At 37.8% G+C, this 18,904-nt stretch overlaps 1 protein-coding gene across 2 annotated transcripts in view; it reads left to right on the forward strand.

Annotated features, from left to right (window-relative positions):
* The window catches only part of LOC147067716 (uncharacterized), a 32,803-nt gene extending 18,804 nt beyond the window's left edge, over positions 1 to 13,999 (forward strand). For both annotated transcript variants that reach the window (XM_085952506.1, XM_085952507.1), the window contains 5 exons: positions 1,568 to 1,933; positions 3,690 to 3,895; positions 6,440 to 6,637; positions 8,183 to 9,775; positions 12,236 to 13,999. In XM_085952506.1, the coding sequence (XP_085808632.1) occupies positions 1,568 to 1,933; positions 3,690 to 3,895; positions 6,440 to 6,637; positions 8,183 to 9,775; positions 12,236 to 12,465 (2,593 nt within the window). In that variant the 3' untranslated portion in view covers positions 12,466 to 13,999. The remainder of the gene's footprint in view (positions 1 to 1,567; positions 1,934 to 3,689; positions 3,896 to 6,439; positions 6,638 to 8,182; positions 9,776 to 12,235) is intronic.
* Positions 14,000 to 18,904: the final 4,905 nt, after the last annotated feature.

An 18,904-nucleotide genomic window follows, 5' to 3' on the forward strand; every position in this document is an offset into this window, starting at 1 on the left:
TAGCACTTTTTGACTGTTCAGACGGTTAACTTATTGTAATAGTTAACTGTACCTGCACATATAAAATGATAAATGTGATTTTTTTTCACATTTAGCTCTTTTTGGATCTCAAGTGATATGTTAGAGAGTTAGAATACCCTCGCAGAAGTCCCTTTTCTTGCCTCACATTCATACTGTTAGGCTCCATCTCTATACAAGAAGAATTTTTTCAGCATCTTTAGTTCAGATAGAGCTTATAAATAAATAATATTTATTATACTAGCGGTGAAGGGTGGAGGTAGGCTGTGGAGATCTGACATAAATAGTACACACTAAACTTTGTCAATCATGCTTATTTGTTTTCATTGAACGGAGAATACAAATGATAAGCTTTGTAAAATCATTTAAAACTAAATCGGTATTACGGATATCTTATTTAAAGTTCGATTCTCTTGTGCAACTTCTGAAGCGTGAACATATATGGCCCTAATGATTTAAATGCATCAGGTTTTATCATCACCTTCCAAAAACTGTGAATGATTGTTTACAAATAGGAATAGGTATAAACATACATTCCTACCTATAATGAAAAATAGGTCGAAGAAATGCCCTGCCAATGTTGGGAATAATTACAATCTGACAAACTTATCTGTAGAGCGGACAAAAATGGAACTATAACGACGACATATTGAATACGTCTTATCGCTATCAGATTCAGTTCTGTTGCGTGTCGCTCCTATTGTGGATCCCTCATCAATTCTACGAATAAGTTTTTGGCACTGTAAATTATGTTATTATTTATTATTGACTGCTGACTAGATAATTACTTTTTAATTACCACATTTAAATAGCATGCTAATTATATCGAATGGCCACCTAATCACTTTAGCGTCTAATGTATTAATAACCCTGTTTATTTATTAATACGGAATTACGATAAAAAATAGTATGCGTTTGTCAAAATATACATGTATATATTATAAATTTTCTGTCTAAAATTAAAAAAGTGTGCCTGCCACTTCTTTCTTGGCTATAAATGATCAGTGACCTGTCAGTAAACCATTTGGGATCCTCTGATTTGTACTGAACAATAATGTAAAATCTCAAATATTGTATACAAGGAAGGAAGCTAGATTCTTTTCTATTTACAAACAATGCTTTCAATGCTGAGAAAATATTTTTTTTTATAGTTACCAAAGCGACCATACTAAAATCGTTCTGGAATTGCTATTGAGGGTTGTAATACAAAAGTTTGCATTACTTCCTCATAGTTGCATTTCTCCAGATATTGAGATATTGGTAAAGCCTCGTGAAATGGCAACCGTTTTATAAATGATAATAAATTAAAGTTGATATAGGAACATATTTAAAAACCAGCGGGATGGATACTGTACACGGTTTCATTAAGCCGGGTCCATATTCCGTTCTGTTTTTCTTTAGATGGTATCCGGTATCCCAGGAAACAGAACCTGGTAATCCAGCGAGATAGATAACAAATGTGGAATGTGGACCCCCCCCCGTCTTTATATTTCAACAATATGGCAAAGTCATATAGTGGTACATGATAATTAAATTTATTTTGTGTCAGATACGGTCAAAAGAAACCGTGCTTTGTGTACCGGCTGGTGATGGACTGCTGCCTGGAGAAAAAGATCTACGACCGTCAGATCAACAAGCAAGGCATGGCGGATCGCGTGGTCGACGAGTGCAACCCGGACGCCGTGCTCTCCATGAAGGAGGTCACCAACCTCTGCTGGGACAACGAGGAGAAGGAAGCGGACTCGAAGGACCTGCGCCAGGAGTGCAAGGAGAAGTATCTAGACGTCATCATGCGCAAGGTCATCGAGGAGCACGCGCGCACCCTCAGCAAGGAGCCTTTCCAACACGAGTCGCTGCTCGTCGACCGCAAGGAGAAGAAGCTCTCCAGTGCTGAGAAGCGCCTGGCGCAGCGAGGGTATGTATCCCCCGTCCCCCATCTATGTCAACTAATTGAAGTGCTGGGGATTAAAGGAGTACAAGTAACTAAATAAAAAATTAGTTAGGAGCAGTTTTCATATCATCACATATATATTTAGAATGTTGTCAGCCATTCACCCGACCCGTTGGTTTTGCTCTGGGTCAAATACACATTGAAAATCGCATGCAGTTTTTTTACCAGTAACGGGTTCTAACCCACAACTCACAGCTTTGTATTTGCACTATCTGTATTTTTTCATAGAGAGTTAGGTATAGTGGATCATTTGAGAAAGACTTCATTTACAGAATGTCGGAGACTGCTTTGTACAGTAAAATTTACAATTACATAATATTTAAATTTGAAGTGACTTTACTCAACTCGGTCACTCATGTTCCTGTATTCCTTCAATTGTCAGGTCCTCACTTCTTTCTCTCTTTCTTCATCCCCGCCGTCCTTCACTTTTTATGTGTGTTTCGGTCTGCAACAGGTAAAGAATAAAACTCAATACATTTGAATTTGAATAATTGAAAATGTAATGTTTTTGGGCAGATTTAGGATATGGATGGGGACCTGAATTCAATAAAATAATTAATATGTTAAGGTGTTGTTTAACAATAACAATAAGAAACAATGGCCGTCTTGATAAGGCATCGTCTTGAAATATGGAAATACATACTTCTGTTTCTTGCGTGGAGCATATCGTCGCCAATACTGCAAGAACACTTATATTGAATTGCGCAAATTTTACAGGAGATACAAAAAACCATTTTTCTACAAAAATATAAAAATTAGAAATATAGTTTCTTTGGATTTGGAAATTGGCGCATTTCAAGATAAGTGTTCTTGCAGTATTGGCGATGAAATGGATGATCCATGGCGTTTTCAAGAATGCCTTCAAGAAAAACGGAATTTTTATCATAATTCCGATTGAATGGGGTTTTGTTCACATTTTTACATAATTTCTATGATAACAGTACAAATACTACAAATACATAAAATTTATTATTTTATGAATTCCGTAGTATGATACAGTAAAACCTTGTTAATACGAATTCCACGGGACCGAAAATCAAAAAAAAATTCGAATTACGAATTATGAAATGTATGGGGGGGAAAATATTAAAATTTAAAAAAAAAAATTGATTTTCATCAATATCGTTTAGGATCATAGATGTGCCTACCACATTTCCGGTTCCGTGTGTGTTAATGGGTCATAAAATGTTAGGATTATTTTTATTACCTTCTTAAAATAAGTAATTTATGTTTTACGAAAAGTCTGTCACAATTTTCAATGACTGGCTCATGAAATAGTGTACTTTATTACGATTTATTGAATATTTTTATATGCCAGGACTCTGAAATAATTTCGAATTACGAAATTCGAATTAAAGGTATGGTTTTATATGAAAATAATGTTCAAGGGACTTTTTTTTGCGAAAATTTTGAATTACGGCGAATTTCGAATTATCCGCGTTCTTATTAACAAGGTTCTACTGTAATATGTAAATAATAATGTCTGCTAAATTTTACATAAAAAGAAAGAACCAATACTAAAACTAATACTAAAAATCACCACTTGCATAATTTAAAAATATGATTAGGTCAAAGTTATTTTGCCATTATTATGAAAATTACAGTGACTTATATTGCAATTTAAGTTTTTATAATTTGCAACTATGTAGTATAAAAGTATTAATACATACTAAAGATTTGAAACGGGTTTAAGTGTTGAATTAATGTTTCCACTTTTCAGGTATGAATTGGAGAAGAAGGCGGCGTCGAACCCGAAGCCGAGCCTAATGTACCGCACGATCCGCACGGCGGATGGCAGCCTCATCCAGCGGCCTGTGGCGTCCGTCCGCCCCATGCAGCACGGCGGTTCAGGCGGAGCACGCTGGATCCCCGCCGAGGTCTGGCAGCGACAGGGGATGACCGCTCAGGAGATGACTCTGCCTCTCGGTCAGTGTCCGCTTCTTCATCGATACTGTGCTTGTATTTAATTATTAATACTGATCTAGTATAGATCTACCATCGTAAGTTGGCAGCCGGTCGAATTTGAAACTAAAATTGTCTATCGAGGATAAATTTGTCACAAACGCCATTTAATTTTACAACTTGTTTCTCGAATTATGGATTGCGCTTGCGTTTATTTAGCTCTCATGGCGTCAAAATATCAAAAGCACATTATATTTAGTGTTGGTAAATAAAATGTACCTACCAATTAGAAAAAGAGATCAACAAGTAAAAAAAGCTTTTTCCTTTTAAATAAGGAATGTACCTAATACATAATTTTATATTTGATATAGTATTTTATAATCGAATGAGTGTTTGTTGCTAATTTAGGTAGGTACGCTGTTTTTCTTGCTCGCAAGATTTTTATTGTTTGTACATTTGAAAACATAAAGAGCATTTTAGATTATTAATAAACTAATGTGTCCTTTTAATATTTGACATTATTCGATAGCTACTTAGCACCAATTATTTGGTAAGTATTTAAAGAAGCTATATTTTAATATAATCAACAACGAATTATGTCTCCGCAGACGAAGCGCAAACCGAAAATAACTTCGCAGTAAGTAGTGTTTACTGATTGGGCGTTATGACAAATTTATTCCAGACTGAGTCAAATGTTTACATTTTGAAACGTCAGCGTGCAGAATTCGGGATATATATTGGGTTATTGAAAATACAGAAGAAATAAGTATAGTGCATAATGGCAAGTAGTTCTAAAACAGTTCGTGGGAATGCCAGAGACATCATTTTAAAAGTATGGCAATTCTGCGATGATGAAAAGGGACAAAAAGAATTGATTTATATCGATAATGGAATACAACGGCCAGCCGCCATGACAGTTGAACATTTATTTTCAGTGTTACCAAGTTGCATTTATATTACAACGCAAGTAATTTCTTAAATACGCATGGCTACAACGCCTGAAAAAAAACCAACCATAAGTGCGAATGAGAAAGCATTCGGCACGCTTATGTCTCCGCAAGATGCGTTGGAAGTAAGATAGAATCTCTACGGCTAAATTAAATATTTTTGGAAACGACGCCGGTAAATATTGATCTAAATGAGTACATTCATTTAAAAACTGCGAGCACGTGTTGCTGAAATTTATTATTTTTGTGTTAAATATAAAGTTAGTGATAATTGTTTTTATTAATTTAGTAGAAAATATGTTTAACTACGTTGTGTTTAAATTTGGTAGCCGTACTGAGAAGCAACATGATGGTATAACGTTTCATAGTTAAGTTAATAATAATAAAATTGAGGTTCCACTGTGCGTTATACGCGAGAAACACGGCTTAATTTTTCCGAACAATAGCCACTCTCTTTATATTATTACTCTGAGCATGGCTATGTCGTGTTATATCATCATCATCAGCCGGGGTCAATCCACTGCTGGATGAAGGCCTCCCCAAGCTTTCTCCAACTCTCTCGGTCCTGTGTCGTTCGCTGCCACGTATTTCCGCTGAACTTTACCAGTTCGTCAATCCAGCGGCTTTAAGGCGTAAAACCCACTTAACGCAGTAAGTGGGGCTCTCGCGCAAAATTTCACAAGTGGCGCGTAAATCATCGAAAATACAACGTAATCAAATACGCCAGCGCATACTGGATTTGACGACGCATTATGCGCGCCCGCCCCATGAGTCATCGTTTTTTGGCTTCTCGGCGATACGAATGAACGAAAATACAACGTAGTCCATTCATTGAACGCGGCGAGCAAAATCACGCTCTGGAAGCGTCGTCGATCGACAGGCGAGAAGCCATTATTTAATAACAGAGTACTCATTGTTTAATTTTATTGCGTGTCCGATATTTTGCTGGCAGAATAATGTCATCGTGAATATTAATTACAAGCCCCGAAATAATATAATATTTTTATTGCTTTGTTATGAGAGACGCTGATAATAATAATTATTTTGTGCTTCTTGGGCCCCTTATTACATAGGTGAAGGGTAATGCGCGGGTGGGAGGGGGCCTACTCAGTAGTGAGCGCATCAAGCGCTTTTTTGGTGGGCTTTATGCCTTAGGGCGACCCTGTGGCCGTTTCGTGCCCCTTGGGTACCACTGGATGATGGCATTTGTCCAGCGGCCGTCCTTTCGGCGAGCAATGCGCCCCGCCCATCTCCATTTCAGCTGTTTGGCAACGTCTATTGTCGTGTCATGTTATATAATACCTATATATTTATTTGAAAACCTTTTTTGTAAAAAAAAATATTTTATAAATTTTATCTATTTTTTTTTTCACATTTGTATGCCATGCAAAATCTGCGCTACTGCGCTAGACTAATATAGTTATTCTGACAGTTTCTCATTTGCGTAGATAATCAATATATGATACAATTTTTCTCATAGTTTCTGTAGTAAGATTTGAATTAGACGGTCACTTGTGTTTCTCAAGCCACTCGTTAAACGGCCAATTTCAGATGCATACGGTAATTTATTTTAAAGTATAACTAAGCTTATTTAATTAATCTTTGACGCTTATGTCCGCAGATGTGGTGATCCCGACCAATTCGAGCGACAAGTCCAACATTGTGTTGAAGGCGGGCCAGAAAGTGATGGTGCTCAAGTCACCCAAGGGCATCTACATGCAGCTGGAGACGGGAAAGATCATCGCCATCAAGACCTCCTTCAAAGTGGGCCAGAATAAGAACGCCGACGGACCCAAGGACGGCGCCCTCAACAAAAAAAGTGAGTAACTCTTTTTTTCTCTGGCACTTCTCAGACTGGAAGGTCATGAAGCTCTCTCCGGGAAGACTTTGGTATGTATTTAGAAAGAATTATCTAAGAAAATACATTATTTCGTATCTCTCATAAAATTTATATCTCGCTTAAAATCTCAGAAATATACCAATTATATTAGAAAACATACTAGAAAACAAGTTGAACCGAGTGAGACTTGAAATCACATACTTTCAACTATTGATCATCCGCCTATGATTTATGTCTGTGTTACTTCAAATTCCTTCATCGGCTTTGTAATCGGGATCATAATGATAGAGCACTCACCCGAAAAGTGAATATAAGTGTAAAATTATATATTTTTGTAGATTAACATCTCCCATGTTCTACTGAGAATCGATTTCTTATGCCAAAAAAATACCTCGGAAGGGGTGAATTTGTTTATATTTTGTCTCAGCGCACATTTTACGGTCAGTTGCTAACCGCATCTCGGGCGGAGTGATCGTTTTGCACTTTTTAACAATAATGCTCTGTTGGATTTTATGTGTAATTCTCAGAATTCATAAAAAAAATATGCTTAATTGTAAATCGTAAATAAATATATATTTTTAGGGACTAATTTATATTCCTAATATTAGTACTTGACAAAGAAGAAGTCATTGGCGATTGCAGGCAAACTAAATACTTGATATTATATAAGGTAATTTTTTAGCTAGGTATTAATTGAGACTATTTACCTTGAATGACATTTTGTAAAGAAAAATACATTTAAAGGAATTTTTTGATAATAGCCTCAAACCTGGCTTTATTACATACAAAATATCAAATCAAAATAACGCGATACTTTCAAATGTGGCTTATTCCAAAATCATTTAGTTTCAAAGACGGCTCGTTTCACATTAGCCAATCGGAGTTCTATCGGTGGCTAACATTTTAGCGGTATGTCATTCGGTTCCATATGTTGCAGTTGGTTAACGTTAAGTTGCAGAAACGGCTCAATCCAATTTACACTTTCACACCCGGCTCGATACAAACATTGAATGTAAATAGATTCTTTAATAATAATGAAATTAATAAAAATCAAACAAATAAGGCCTTTATTAGTAGTAAAACGGCTTATTGCATTTTACTGCAAATTATGTTTTCGGGGACGAGCCGTGTTTGCAAATAGTAGCCTCAATTGTTCTGCTTGTGTAATATTATTACAATCTTGGTATTTTATGGGCTTCCGATTGCAAAATATATAGTTTAACTTTGCATTAATTAATATTAGCACCATGACTGACTGACCAAACTGAAAATGAATTAAATCTAATCTAAAATAACACCAACACCAATTTTATTGTTATTCCGCTGTCAATTTGTGTTTATTTTTAATAAAAAATTCACCACTTAATTTAAAGTACTGCAATGAAGAAGATCTAGGCCCCGGTGTGATTAACGCCCAACGATTTCTATGCTTATAAATTCATTAGAATTTAAATTCAAATTCCATCAAGTACCTTCCGTCGATAGTATTAATATTCTATGCTTATTTTGAATGTTGCCTTTCAGTTTCGCCGAGCCGGCCCTCTAATGCCAGCCTGCCGGGATCGCTGAAAAACAACTCCGCTATAACGGTCATATCGAAAGGTGGCCGCGGTGGAACCCAGAAGATCGCCACCCGCCCCAACATCATCCAAAGCAAGATCAGGGGCTATGCCCCGGGCCAGATCGTCCGTGGCTCTGCGGCCAACATCCAGAGCAGAGGTTTTTCCATAATCCGGGGAACGCGACCTGCTAGACCTGTCGCCGTTCAGAACAAGGTGAATATCAAAATACAAGGGGCGGGGCTGAATAGTCTTGCTGAAAGCAAGCCGAAGGAATCCATTCTTAAGAGAGTGGAGGCGACTGCGCTCGATTCTGTCAACGAAGAGGCTCCAGCAACGACTGCGGCTGGAGAGACGGAAGACCCGGGCGGGGCTCAAGCAGAGAATCCCGATCGCCCTGCAGAAGGTGAGGACGGGTTCGGGAGTGCGAGCGGCGCTCTGCGGGCCAATGTCCCCGAAGACCTAGCATCCGAAGATTCCAGCCAAGAGAAGACCTATGCGGACCTCTCCGACCGCGGTGAGTCCAGGATCACCACCCGCCCGGCGGTGAAGAGGCCCCCCGTCCGGCTAGCCATGCCCGTCGGCGGGGGAAGCGTGCTCAAAGATTGCAAGATACCCATCAAGAACAGCTATCTCCCTTCCGACCCGACCGAGATCGGATTCATGAACCAGGTCACCATCAAGCGGACCGCAGTTCCACCTGTCCTGTCACCCGCTGCTCCGGCGACGCCCGCGCTTCTTGCGCCCTCGGATTCAGGACCGCCTGTCATAAGTCTGTTAGCCGACGAGACGTTCCCTTCGGAGGCGGCCCTAGCAGAACGGCGGCTTCCCCCTATTTCGATGCACGATGACAATTCTGCCGAAGAAGATGTCGCCGTTGTCGAGAAGAAGACTCACCGGCCGAACCCTGTCGAGCGAAAAGTGAAAATCAACTCGCTGAAGAACTACCGACATCCCAAGATGATGACCAAGGCCCCAGGAGAGGGGGGCAGCGGCGCCAGCTCGCCCGCCAGCGCTCCTACCCCGCCCCCCGCAGTCACCGCTGCTCCCGCCGCTTCCCCGCTGGCCGCCTCCAAGACGCCGCCCGACCGGGCCGAGTCCAGCCTCGCCCGCCTCGAGAAAACTGCGTCGTCCATCAGCGCACCACGCCCCGGCGGCGTCTCCGACTTCCGTCAGACTTTAAGCGACATCACGCGCGCTTACTCCCCTGAACCTGAGGCCGGTCCCGCCGATGAGGCCCCTTACCGGCCAGGACCCAAGTCGCGGAAGAAGAAAAACCCCCCCGCCCGACGGCCTGACTCGCCAACCGACCGTCGACCGCGCCCTTCCTCAGCCCTTGCGACCGCTCCCAGTGACAGCCCGCCGTCCGCGGATGCATCAGCTCCCCCGCGTAGCGTCGGAGGCTCCGATGCTGCGGCTTACGTTCCCCCCCATACCGGATACAGCTCGACGGCTGCCACCCCTGAATCGGTAGGGTTCGAAGATCCCGTTTTCCGCCGCCAAAACCCCCCCAGTGATCCTGCCGCACCGCCTCAACAGCCGTACCCTGCTTATCCAGGTGAGTCTATTTGTCTCAGCAGCCTAATTATTTTTGTAATTGTAGCAAGTTCACACTTTTGTGCTCTGTTACTGGTGACAGACAGAACTGCACTACAGTAAGCCCAGGCGCGCACGGGTGACTTTTGTCACGGTGACAGTTTCGTCACTGTGTCAAAATACATTGCAGTATATGGAGGTGCGCGCACGAAGCGACATAACATTGGGGTGTCTTTTTAGTTCCTCCAGCTGGCGACTGTTGAGTGACGAAACTGTCACCGTGTCTGTACTTTTATATGGGCGACCCCCGCGCACGGATGACAAATTGTCAATCAGCGACGCGTCCGCCGCTCAGTTCAACACACTACGCTGCGACGGGAGGACATACAAATGGCATCAGTATCGCTGATGAATCGGAGACCTATGGCATAATATGATCTGATAATATCCCAACTCCTTCTTTAAAGTTCCTAGTACAGTAAAATGCTACAACTTTGCCCTTTTAACACAACATTGCCTAAAACAGTCAAAATAAACTTAATAAAAATAATAATTAATAATAGCAGTAGGTACCTATTAGCTTATTGATTTTTATTTTAAAATATTATTATTATTCCATGTCCGATCCTAATAGGGTCATATGGGCCTCCACAGAGTGGAGATTTATATTAACAGATTTTATTTTTACGAGAAATGGATGTCAGCCACTTGCTCAACCTATTAGGTCCATACTCTGACTCATACACAAATTGAAAAACAATTTGTACTTGTCAGACCCAGGATTCGAACCTGGGACCCTCGATACTATAATATACACTCGAATATATTTGTCTGAATCTTTTAGTTTTGTCTTGCTCTTCATTTTGAAATACAAATGTATTTGTTGGTTGTGTAACTGGCATTTTATTGAACTAGGTGTTTTAATAATATTATGCAGTAGGCGGCTCTCGTGTTGCAGTGCGTAAGGGCGCTGGCTTTACATGCGAGAGTTCAAAATTCAAATCCCGGTCCCGGTGAGGACACAATATTTCTGTGTTTTTCTAAAAGTTTAGGTGTTTGTAATTGTTCAAAATTACTAACAACTTGTGCAAAAAGCAGACATGGTTATTAATAGTTTTAAAAAAAAAATATTATTCAGTACCTATTTGCCAACAGGATTTTTGTGTTTTATAATTATATTTTCCAGCTTTTTTTTACCTTAAAGTTACAACAAGTCGTTCCTGTGGTGGAATAGCCATACGCGTCTTTGTATTTTGATAAGTTATTCCAGGCCTCAAAAGTTATAATAGTTCATCAAAACTGTTGGCACTCATGCGAAGATATCCAAAAAAACTTTTCAGGATAGGTTCGGAGGTTCTCGTATAAAGTGTAAAACTTTCCCTTGAGTAGCCTCTCTTTACTAATGGGATGTATCCAACGACGTCTCTTTTGTGCATTTTTCTATGTCTAATTATAAGAGCACAAATCACTGCTGCCTCTTCGAAATCTATTGCTAGAATGAAAGCGTGACGGGAGACAGTTTAGTCACCGTGCGCGCGCTCGATTGGAGGACAGTGACAGTGACGAAAGTCACCGTGACAAAAGTCACCCGTGCGCGCCTGCGCTAAAACCTCGTTAGTAAGAACACTGACAATTCGAAAGATGTCGTAATTCGAAATTTTCGCAAGAACAGTCCCTTGAACATTATTCGATAATAAAATTCGATAAAAATGTTCAATAAATCGTAATAAAGTACACTATTTCATGAGCCAGTCATTGAAAATTGTGACAGACTTTTCTTATAACATCAAATATTACTTATTTTATGAAGGTAATAAAAATAATCCTGACACTTTATGACCCATTGACACACACAGCGGTACATACCTGACATCATCAGAGGCACAACTGCACTCCACTCAAAGGAAAAACAATAACTCACATGTTTCAGTTCTATAGGTATTTAATTGTTGATTGTTTATTGGATTTTCACATAGTTTTACTAGAGAACCAATGTCAAACAATTGTGTTGACAAATTGGAAAAATAAAAAAATATTTCGTATTTTACCACGTTTTTATTAGCTCGTATTCTTGTTTGTCCAGTACAAATTTTTTCTTGTTTGTCCAAGATTTGTATTGGACGATTGAAGATTTTTAACTAACTTCCCGACTAGCTAGACATTTGAAACTTTTAGAATATATCAGAACACGATGACAATGCATTCTTTTAATACTTTTAGCCTAGCCATCTTTAAGCAGAATTGAATTCATTTTCAGTTAATTCTGTTTTGTATGGATAGTTATTTCGGAAAAAATTCGTGTGAGTGAGTGAGTGAGCTAATATTCGAGCCTAAACGTAAAATGACAAGATACAGTGTAACATCATCGGTTTATACTTAAACTGTGTCTTATTGATTTAGCTATACTTTTTTTGTTTTTTTAGGGAAGGAAATGGGTCTTTTTGGGAATATTAAGCTAACAGTGTGTCATTATTTGTTGCAGGCTATCCTCCGGCCGGCGGATCGTACCCGCCGTATCCTCCGGCGGCGCCTTACTATCAGCAGTATCCCCCGGCGCCCTACCCCCCCTATCAGCCGCAGTACCCCCCCGCACACCCCCCCGCTCCTTATCCGCCCGCTGCCTACCAGCCCCCCAATCCTAATGCTCCTCCCGCCCCGCATCCAGCCCCCTACCCTGGGTATCCTCCCTATCCTAACCCCAACCAGTGGTAAACTGACGCGAGCGGTTCCGCGGGATCCGTCGCCGTCTCGATGCCGTCGAAGGGTCTCCCGTCAATCAGACTCGAACAGTGCGCCGAATTAGTACTTGTCATTTTTTTGGAGTCTCGAAAAACATTCGATGTGCGCCGACCGCTCGCATAATGTCATTGTTGCCGCAATCGAACGAGTGAAAACGTTGAACGACTCACGGTGTGCGGCTGCAATCGGACAAGTGAAATACTTTGGAGTCAAGTGGCGCGCGGCCGTCAGCGGTCTCGCTCTCAGTGTAAATAAATTCAGACCGTCGGAAGGCCGGGGAGGCTTTCGTTTGTCCGTCTTCCGACGCGTTCCGCTGTAGAGTTTTTTTTAACAGTAGCGTAATTTTATAAGAGTACCCTAAAGTGATAAAGGAAATTCGTTAGCATTTAATTGTCATAACCGTAATAATAATTAATTTAGAAGAATAATTGTACTTATAAGAGATACCGTTGAATACTATTAATATGTATCACCGTTGGCGATATGAGGCCGTCAGTTTTTCGCTGCACAAAATATTATTTTATATGAAATATATTAATGAATAATTAGAGATGCGCGCACTCGCACGGAGCCGGTGTGTGAATGCTGATGTTTTATCTTTCTTTCCACATATTCGTGCCCTTCCCATCTTAATTAGAATGATGGATATTTTTTGCCGACGATTGGCGATGAATGGCCACCTGAGATGACAGGTTTATCGCCACTGCAGTGTTCTCTAGAAAAAAGTAATTTATGATTTAAGATAAAGTGAAATATCATTTTACGAAGATAGTGTTAATTTTTGAGAAATCAAAAACACATGCGGTGTGGTATATGGCATTGAATGTAGCATTGCCTGGAGACGGCTAAAAAAAATTCTCATATTAACGTGACATTGTCGAACAAATTTTGTTTATCTACTTGTAATAAATTGTTCTTAAATCTTTGCTCTCATGATGATGATGATGATGATATTGTTCAAAATTATGACATATTTTTATGAAATGCCAGTCAGTAGACATTTTCTTTATCATTAAAGAACATTGCATTTGTCGCTGGCATAACTTATGTTCTGGCTATACGCGTACGCCTACGAACATTTCTATTGAACCTATACGTTTGTTATGAATTGAAAATGTTTATCGGTAGCCGTACCCGTTCTGTCTCAGGTGGCGAAATGTTTTTCTTTTTGTCGAATTTCATCGCAAGAGGGATCGGCGAGTCCGAATGATTAGGACGAAAGATAAAATGCATTATTTGTCAGTATTGTATTGTAGCTAAGAAATAACACATATTGATATCCTGTACTGTCGATAACGAGACTCATCCATTGACAGTTAGATTTAGAAAAGTATAGTATGTATTTAAACAAAGGTCAATGTGAGTTTTGTAGATTGTCAAATGGCTTAATGTGTATTCCCACCGTCATTATAAATATATCACGAATCACAATTATTTTACATCTATATCGAGCGTTTGTTTACAATTTATTATTTTGAACAAGAATGACATTTTATAGAATCTAATGAAAATGAAACAATTTTTCAATAATTTATTATTTTTAATTTGTCACCATTCTGCCAATTTTTGTCTTCATAAAACGACTCGTGTCTTTTTTAAATCATGGCTGATTTATTTATTAAATGTTTTTTTATGATCAATAATTGGAACAATCTGATTTCATCAAATGTTTCCTTACTGAAAAAGGATATCGCAGCGTAAAATATTTACCAATTTAAATATATTAACGTATTTTATGGACTCCCGAACTATGGTACTAATTTGACAAAAATTGTTTCACTGACAAAGAAGTATAAACTGCATTTTGTAATCTTTTAAAAGGGCATATATTTTATTATTGTCCTAAAAGTAATCACTAATCAGTATATTGTAACTACTCTTTGTTTCCAATAACACATTAGACTGAAGCTCAATGTATTTGTATTTGTCAACAGTTTATTGATTAAATTTAATAACATTAACTAGTTACTAGACTGCGTTCTATAATAATTTCTTTAGCTAAACCTTTTTGACCTGTTCAGTCATGTTAACTTTTCTGATCAATAAATTGTTGCACTTTCAATCGGAGCAAACTAGAATTTTTATGTAAATAGTATTTTTTTTTGTAATTATATCAATGATTTTAATAAAAATTATGTAAAAACTACATGTGCATCAACAGAATGTGTTTTAAATCAGCATAAGACCATTATTTTTACAATCACATGTGAAATTTTATTATTTAATACAACACAATGCTTAACTACCACTATATTTGTGTAAGTGCTATGTTGGTATTTATTAAATGAATCAATATACATACACTATGTACTGTCCCTTCGCTATTCACAGTTTCAAATGAGCATTATTGGTTATTTTTATAACATACATACCCACTTAAAATATAAATTTCAAAATACTCAAGACTAGCCCTTCGGTTTTTTCGTTTTTACGCATTAGAGGTCTTTCGAGTGTCCGCTGCGTTTTGTTGTCTAGTTACGCAGTGGACCCCTTATTAAAAACCAATGAGTTTCGATACATTGTCTATGGTTTTAGAGGGACACCATGGTTCTCGTCTGCAGTTAAGCCTGGAATTTCACAGATTTCCTGGAATCGTTTTTGTATTAAAGAGTACATTCAATAGAACGGGCGGGCACCGTTTGATTTATTGAAGACAATGCACAGTCATACTTGATAATTAATACATTTCCTTCATAATAATATTACCGAGGATTCAGATTCGTATGCAAAATAAGCAGCGAGCACCGCGGAAACCACTGGTGTATGATATATTACGCCTATCATAGTCATTGGAAATTTAGAAATAAACAATTAGATTTGATTCTTTCTGTGGACTGTTATTTAATGATATAAAAAGAAGTACACGTTTTATAAGAAAATAGTTTTTTTAGACAAAATATTACAAAATCAGAAGATCTAAAATAATATTGTGTATTATTTATTGAATGTTGCGCGAGTGAAGTTTAATTGCGCAGACAGGTGAGACTTGAATTAGCTACTCTAATAATAACGTTGTTGGATTCTAAGTCTATAAAGTGTTTAGACTTTTTCATTTGACTCGATACACTGCCTCACATTAATGTATTTTAAATGTATTTATAATTTTAAAGGATTTTACCAGACTATTTTCACTATACAGTATCGGGTATTGAAACTTACACCAATAGTATTTGTCGAATGTGACTTACCGATAACTTTTGCCGAAATATTACTCGCTAGAATAGCATGCCTCCATATTGCATTTTGTGGATGTCTATTCGGTTCCGCCTCCGATTCTAGGGTTTCAATGTGGCGTAGTCCGTAAAACATTTCACGTTTTTTTTTATATTCTGAGACAATTTAATTTTTGATGAAGCTTGACAGAAAGAAATTTTTCAAATTGTGACTTCCAAATATTAGTTTAATTCAAAGAATTTTATTGTATCTCGCATCCTGTGGAATTAAATTATCTTAAACGACAATAATGATATTGACCGTATTGCTAGAAATTATCACTATTACTCTGATATAATTACTGTCACTTGTCAATTGATTTAAGATAATTTGATGTGGCAGGAGCAATATGGCTGACCAGGCGATAGAATATTCATTAAATCATAATTCCTACTATATGTATTTACTCGTAAGATAGTAAATTTTATGAAATACAATGAATAAATTTAATATCTCCTTCATTCTATTAATATTTAATGTTTGAAAAGAATATTTCTCACTAAAATGGATTTTTTATGAAAAATTATTGTATAATAGAAGTGTTGAAAACGAAACAAAATGAGGGATTTTAACTTAAAACATGGCCGTCTTGAATCTTGACTCATACGTCATTCGTCGGATTGTGTATACAACAATACAATGGTCAACTGATGTATCTAATAATAAATAAAATTATTTGCATCTGCATTAAGTGCATTTTATCAGCAGATGCAGTATTAAATATTAAAACATCGTTTCCAGATAATTTAGTACTAAGAAACTGTTATTTATTTCAATATGCAGACAATTTTCATTTGAAGAATGTCAATTGATAATGATAACATTTCAGAGTGAAAGTCAAAATGATTTTTTGCTCTCGACGTATCAAGAGTGCACTGTATATCTGTATATCTAGAAAAAAATGTAAAACCGGGTGTCAATTTCGTTTTGCACCTTGAGCTGAAATATAAGTCAAGCGTTCGGGATGATGATTTGTTTAGCTTTTTATTTGAAGTGATAGGTTTTGTCCCTAATAACTGATCGGTCATAATGTAACAATGGATGTATAGATAAATATTTTTTTACACGACTTTAACCTGTTGTTTTCTCAAGAGTATCTCGTTTTGAAGAAATATTGTCATATTTCAAAATAGCCAATACTTTTAAGGAAAAGGAAATCCGCCTTTACTTAAAAATAAGTCGTGCTTCCTCTTATACTCGTCTCGTTGGATTTTGATGTTTCAATTGAAACTAATTTAAAAAAATGTATAAATTTCACTTAATTTAAACATATATATTTTTTTCTACTTGTACGTACCGTTTTCCACAATAGATGGCAATAGTGATAGTTGTGGATGCAGCTTCGAGGCTTCTGACTACCGCCAGGGAACGAGCCCGCGATCATATCTCAAACTGATATTATGTATCAAATTGTAATTGATGTTTCACAATATTGGAAATAAAATTATAATAATTATACTTTTTGTTTAATTGCTCACTCTCCCCTCTACCCTTCAGCCCCGTCGACCCCTGTCCGCCCGTTGAGGAAAAATGGCAAATATTGTCTTACCATCATAACTCGTCTTTTTTCAGAAAAATGAACTATGTCTATGAACTGAATGTGATTTCAGGTTTCAGATGTGAAATAAATCCCGTGGTATAAATAATTTCTCCCCGCATTCCAGAAAGTATAGTTAGTTTATATCCCATCGAGTTGTATTATTATTCTCAAAGGTATAAGAAAATACTTGTATAAAGCCGGACACCCGTGGAATACATTTAACTAACTTGTCAATAATTTATAGTGACATCTCCGAGACCGTTTCCAGAATCAAAAGAAAGAAATATAGGTATAGCTCGTTTGGTCTTCAAATAAGATCACCTTCCCTGCCGCACACGTTATTGGGCTGACGAATCTCACTGCAATTAATTCATTATATCTAAAGTAGACATGTCATCTGATTATGATGCAGATTAATTTACGTACGCACTATACATTTTCACAACTCAATTCCTATGGACATGGTGCAATCGAGCAAAATGTATCCTGCAATTCGACATGAGAAAGACTTTATTAATCAAAACCGAATTACATTAGGGTTTTCTTTTGCAACACTGACAATGTTTTTATTCTCGGTTGCGATATCCGGTTAAAGGCACAATATGGAAGTCGCAGTGTAATGAGAACATCCAAGGATGCAGTTACCAAAAGAACTTTGAATTTTTCTAGCAGAGGTTTACCCGGAGTACCGTAGTACGAGTAGTTTTCCAACTACATTATATTGAATACTCAGTCTGACACTGAGAGACTTAATACTCACCTAATCCAATGATTGTTTCACCCATTACTACATTATTATTATGTTCTTATGTATATTTCGGTAAATTGTTCTTTTTTTCTTTTCTACTGCACATCCACAGTACACATAAACAATAATCCTTCTAATATATCAGAGAACGTCAATATATTTTCATTCTGACCTTACATAGTTTTATTAAGTTCATGCAGCTGCTCAAATATATTACCACCCATGTACGCAAATATGGCTGTTAAGTAAGTATTGTGTAATATACAAAATTATTTGTTGTTTTTTTAAGCAATGCACCGCGGCACACCTAGCATCGTCTCGCGGCACACCGGTTGCGGAGCACTGCTGTAAGTCATGAAGTTTTCAAACATTTTTTTCTCAATCGGTAGGTTTTAGAAGATATAAATTCTTATTGCATATTGTGAGAAACTGTACATATTTTTAATTAGATTTTTACCATACATACTTGAGTTCTCAGTTTTTTAACATAGACAAAACATAATATGAGTCACTCTGTTACTAAACTACTCTGGAGGTTTTTTTTTTTTGAATTCTGAGTAATTATATCGCAGGCATATATTGAATGATTTTAAGAATAATTTAACTTGTTATATTTTTTCCGGTATATAAGGACCTATTCACCACTACTCTTGAGGACTTATTTAGGAAACTTGATTGGGAGGAAAAAGGTGTTCCAATTAATGGAGAGCACCTCAGTCACCTGCGCTTTGCAGATGATATTGTTATACTCTCACAAGACCCGAAAGACCTCCAAGGTAGAATGCAAGAACTCGCGGATGTCAGTCAAACGGTCGGTCTAAAGATAAATGTCTCAAAGACAAAAGTGATGAGGAACTGTTTTTCGGACCCTGCGATTATCTGTATTTCTGGCACCCAACTCGAGCAAGTCA

This window comes from Rhyacophila brunnea, unplaced genomic scaffold, assembly GCF_057557595.1.
Source record: "Rhyacophila brunnea isolate RB1 unplaced genomic scaffold, BYU_Rbru_1.0 scaffold_3, whole genome shotgun sequence".
Taxonomy (NCBI): Eukaryota; Metazoa; Arthropoda; class Insecta; order Trichoptera; family Rhyacophilidae; genus Rhyacophila; species Rhyacophila brunnea.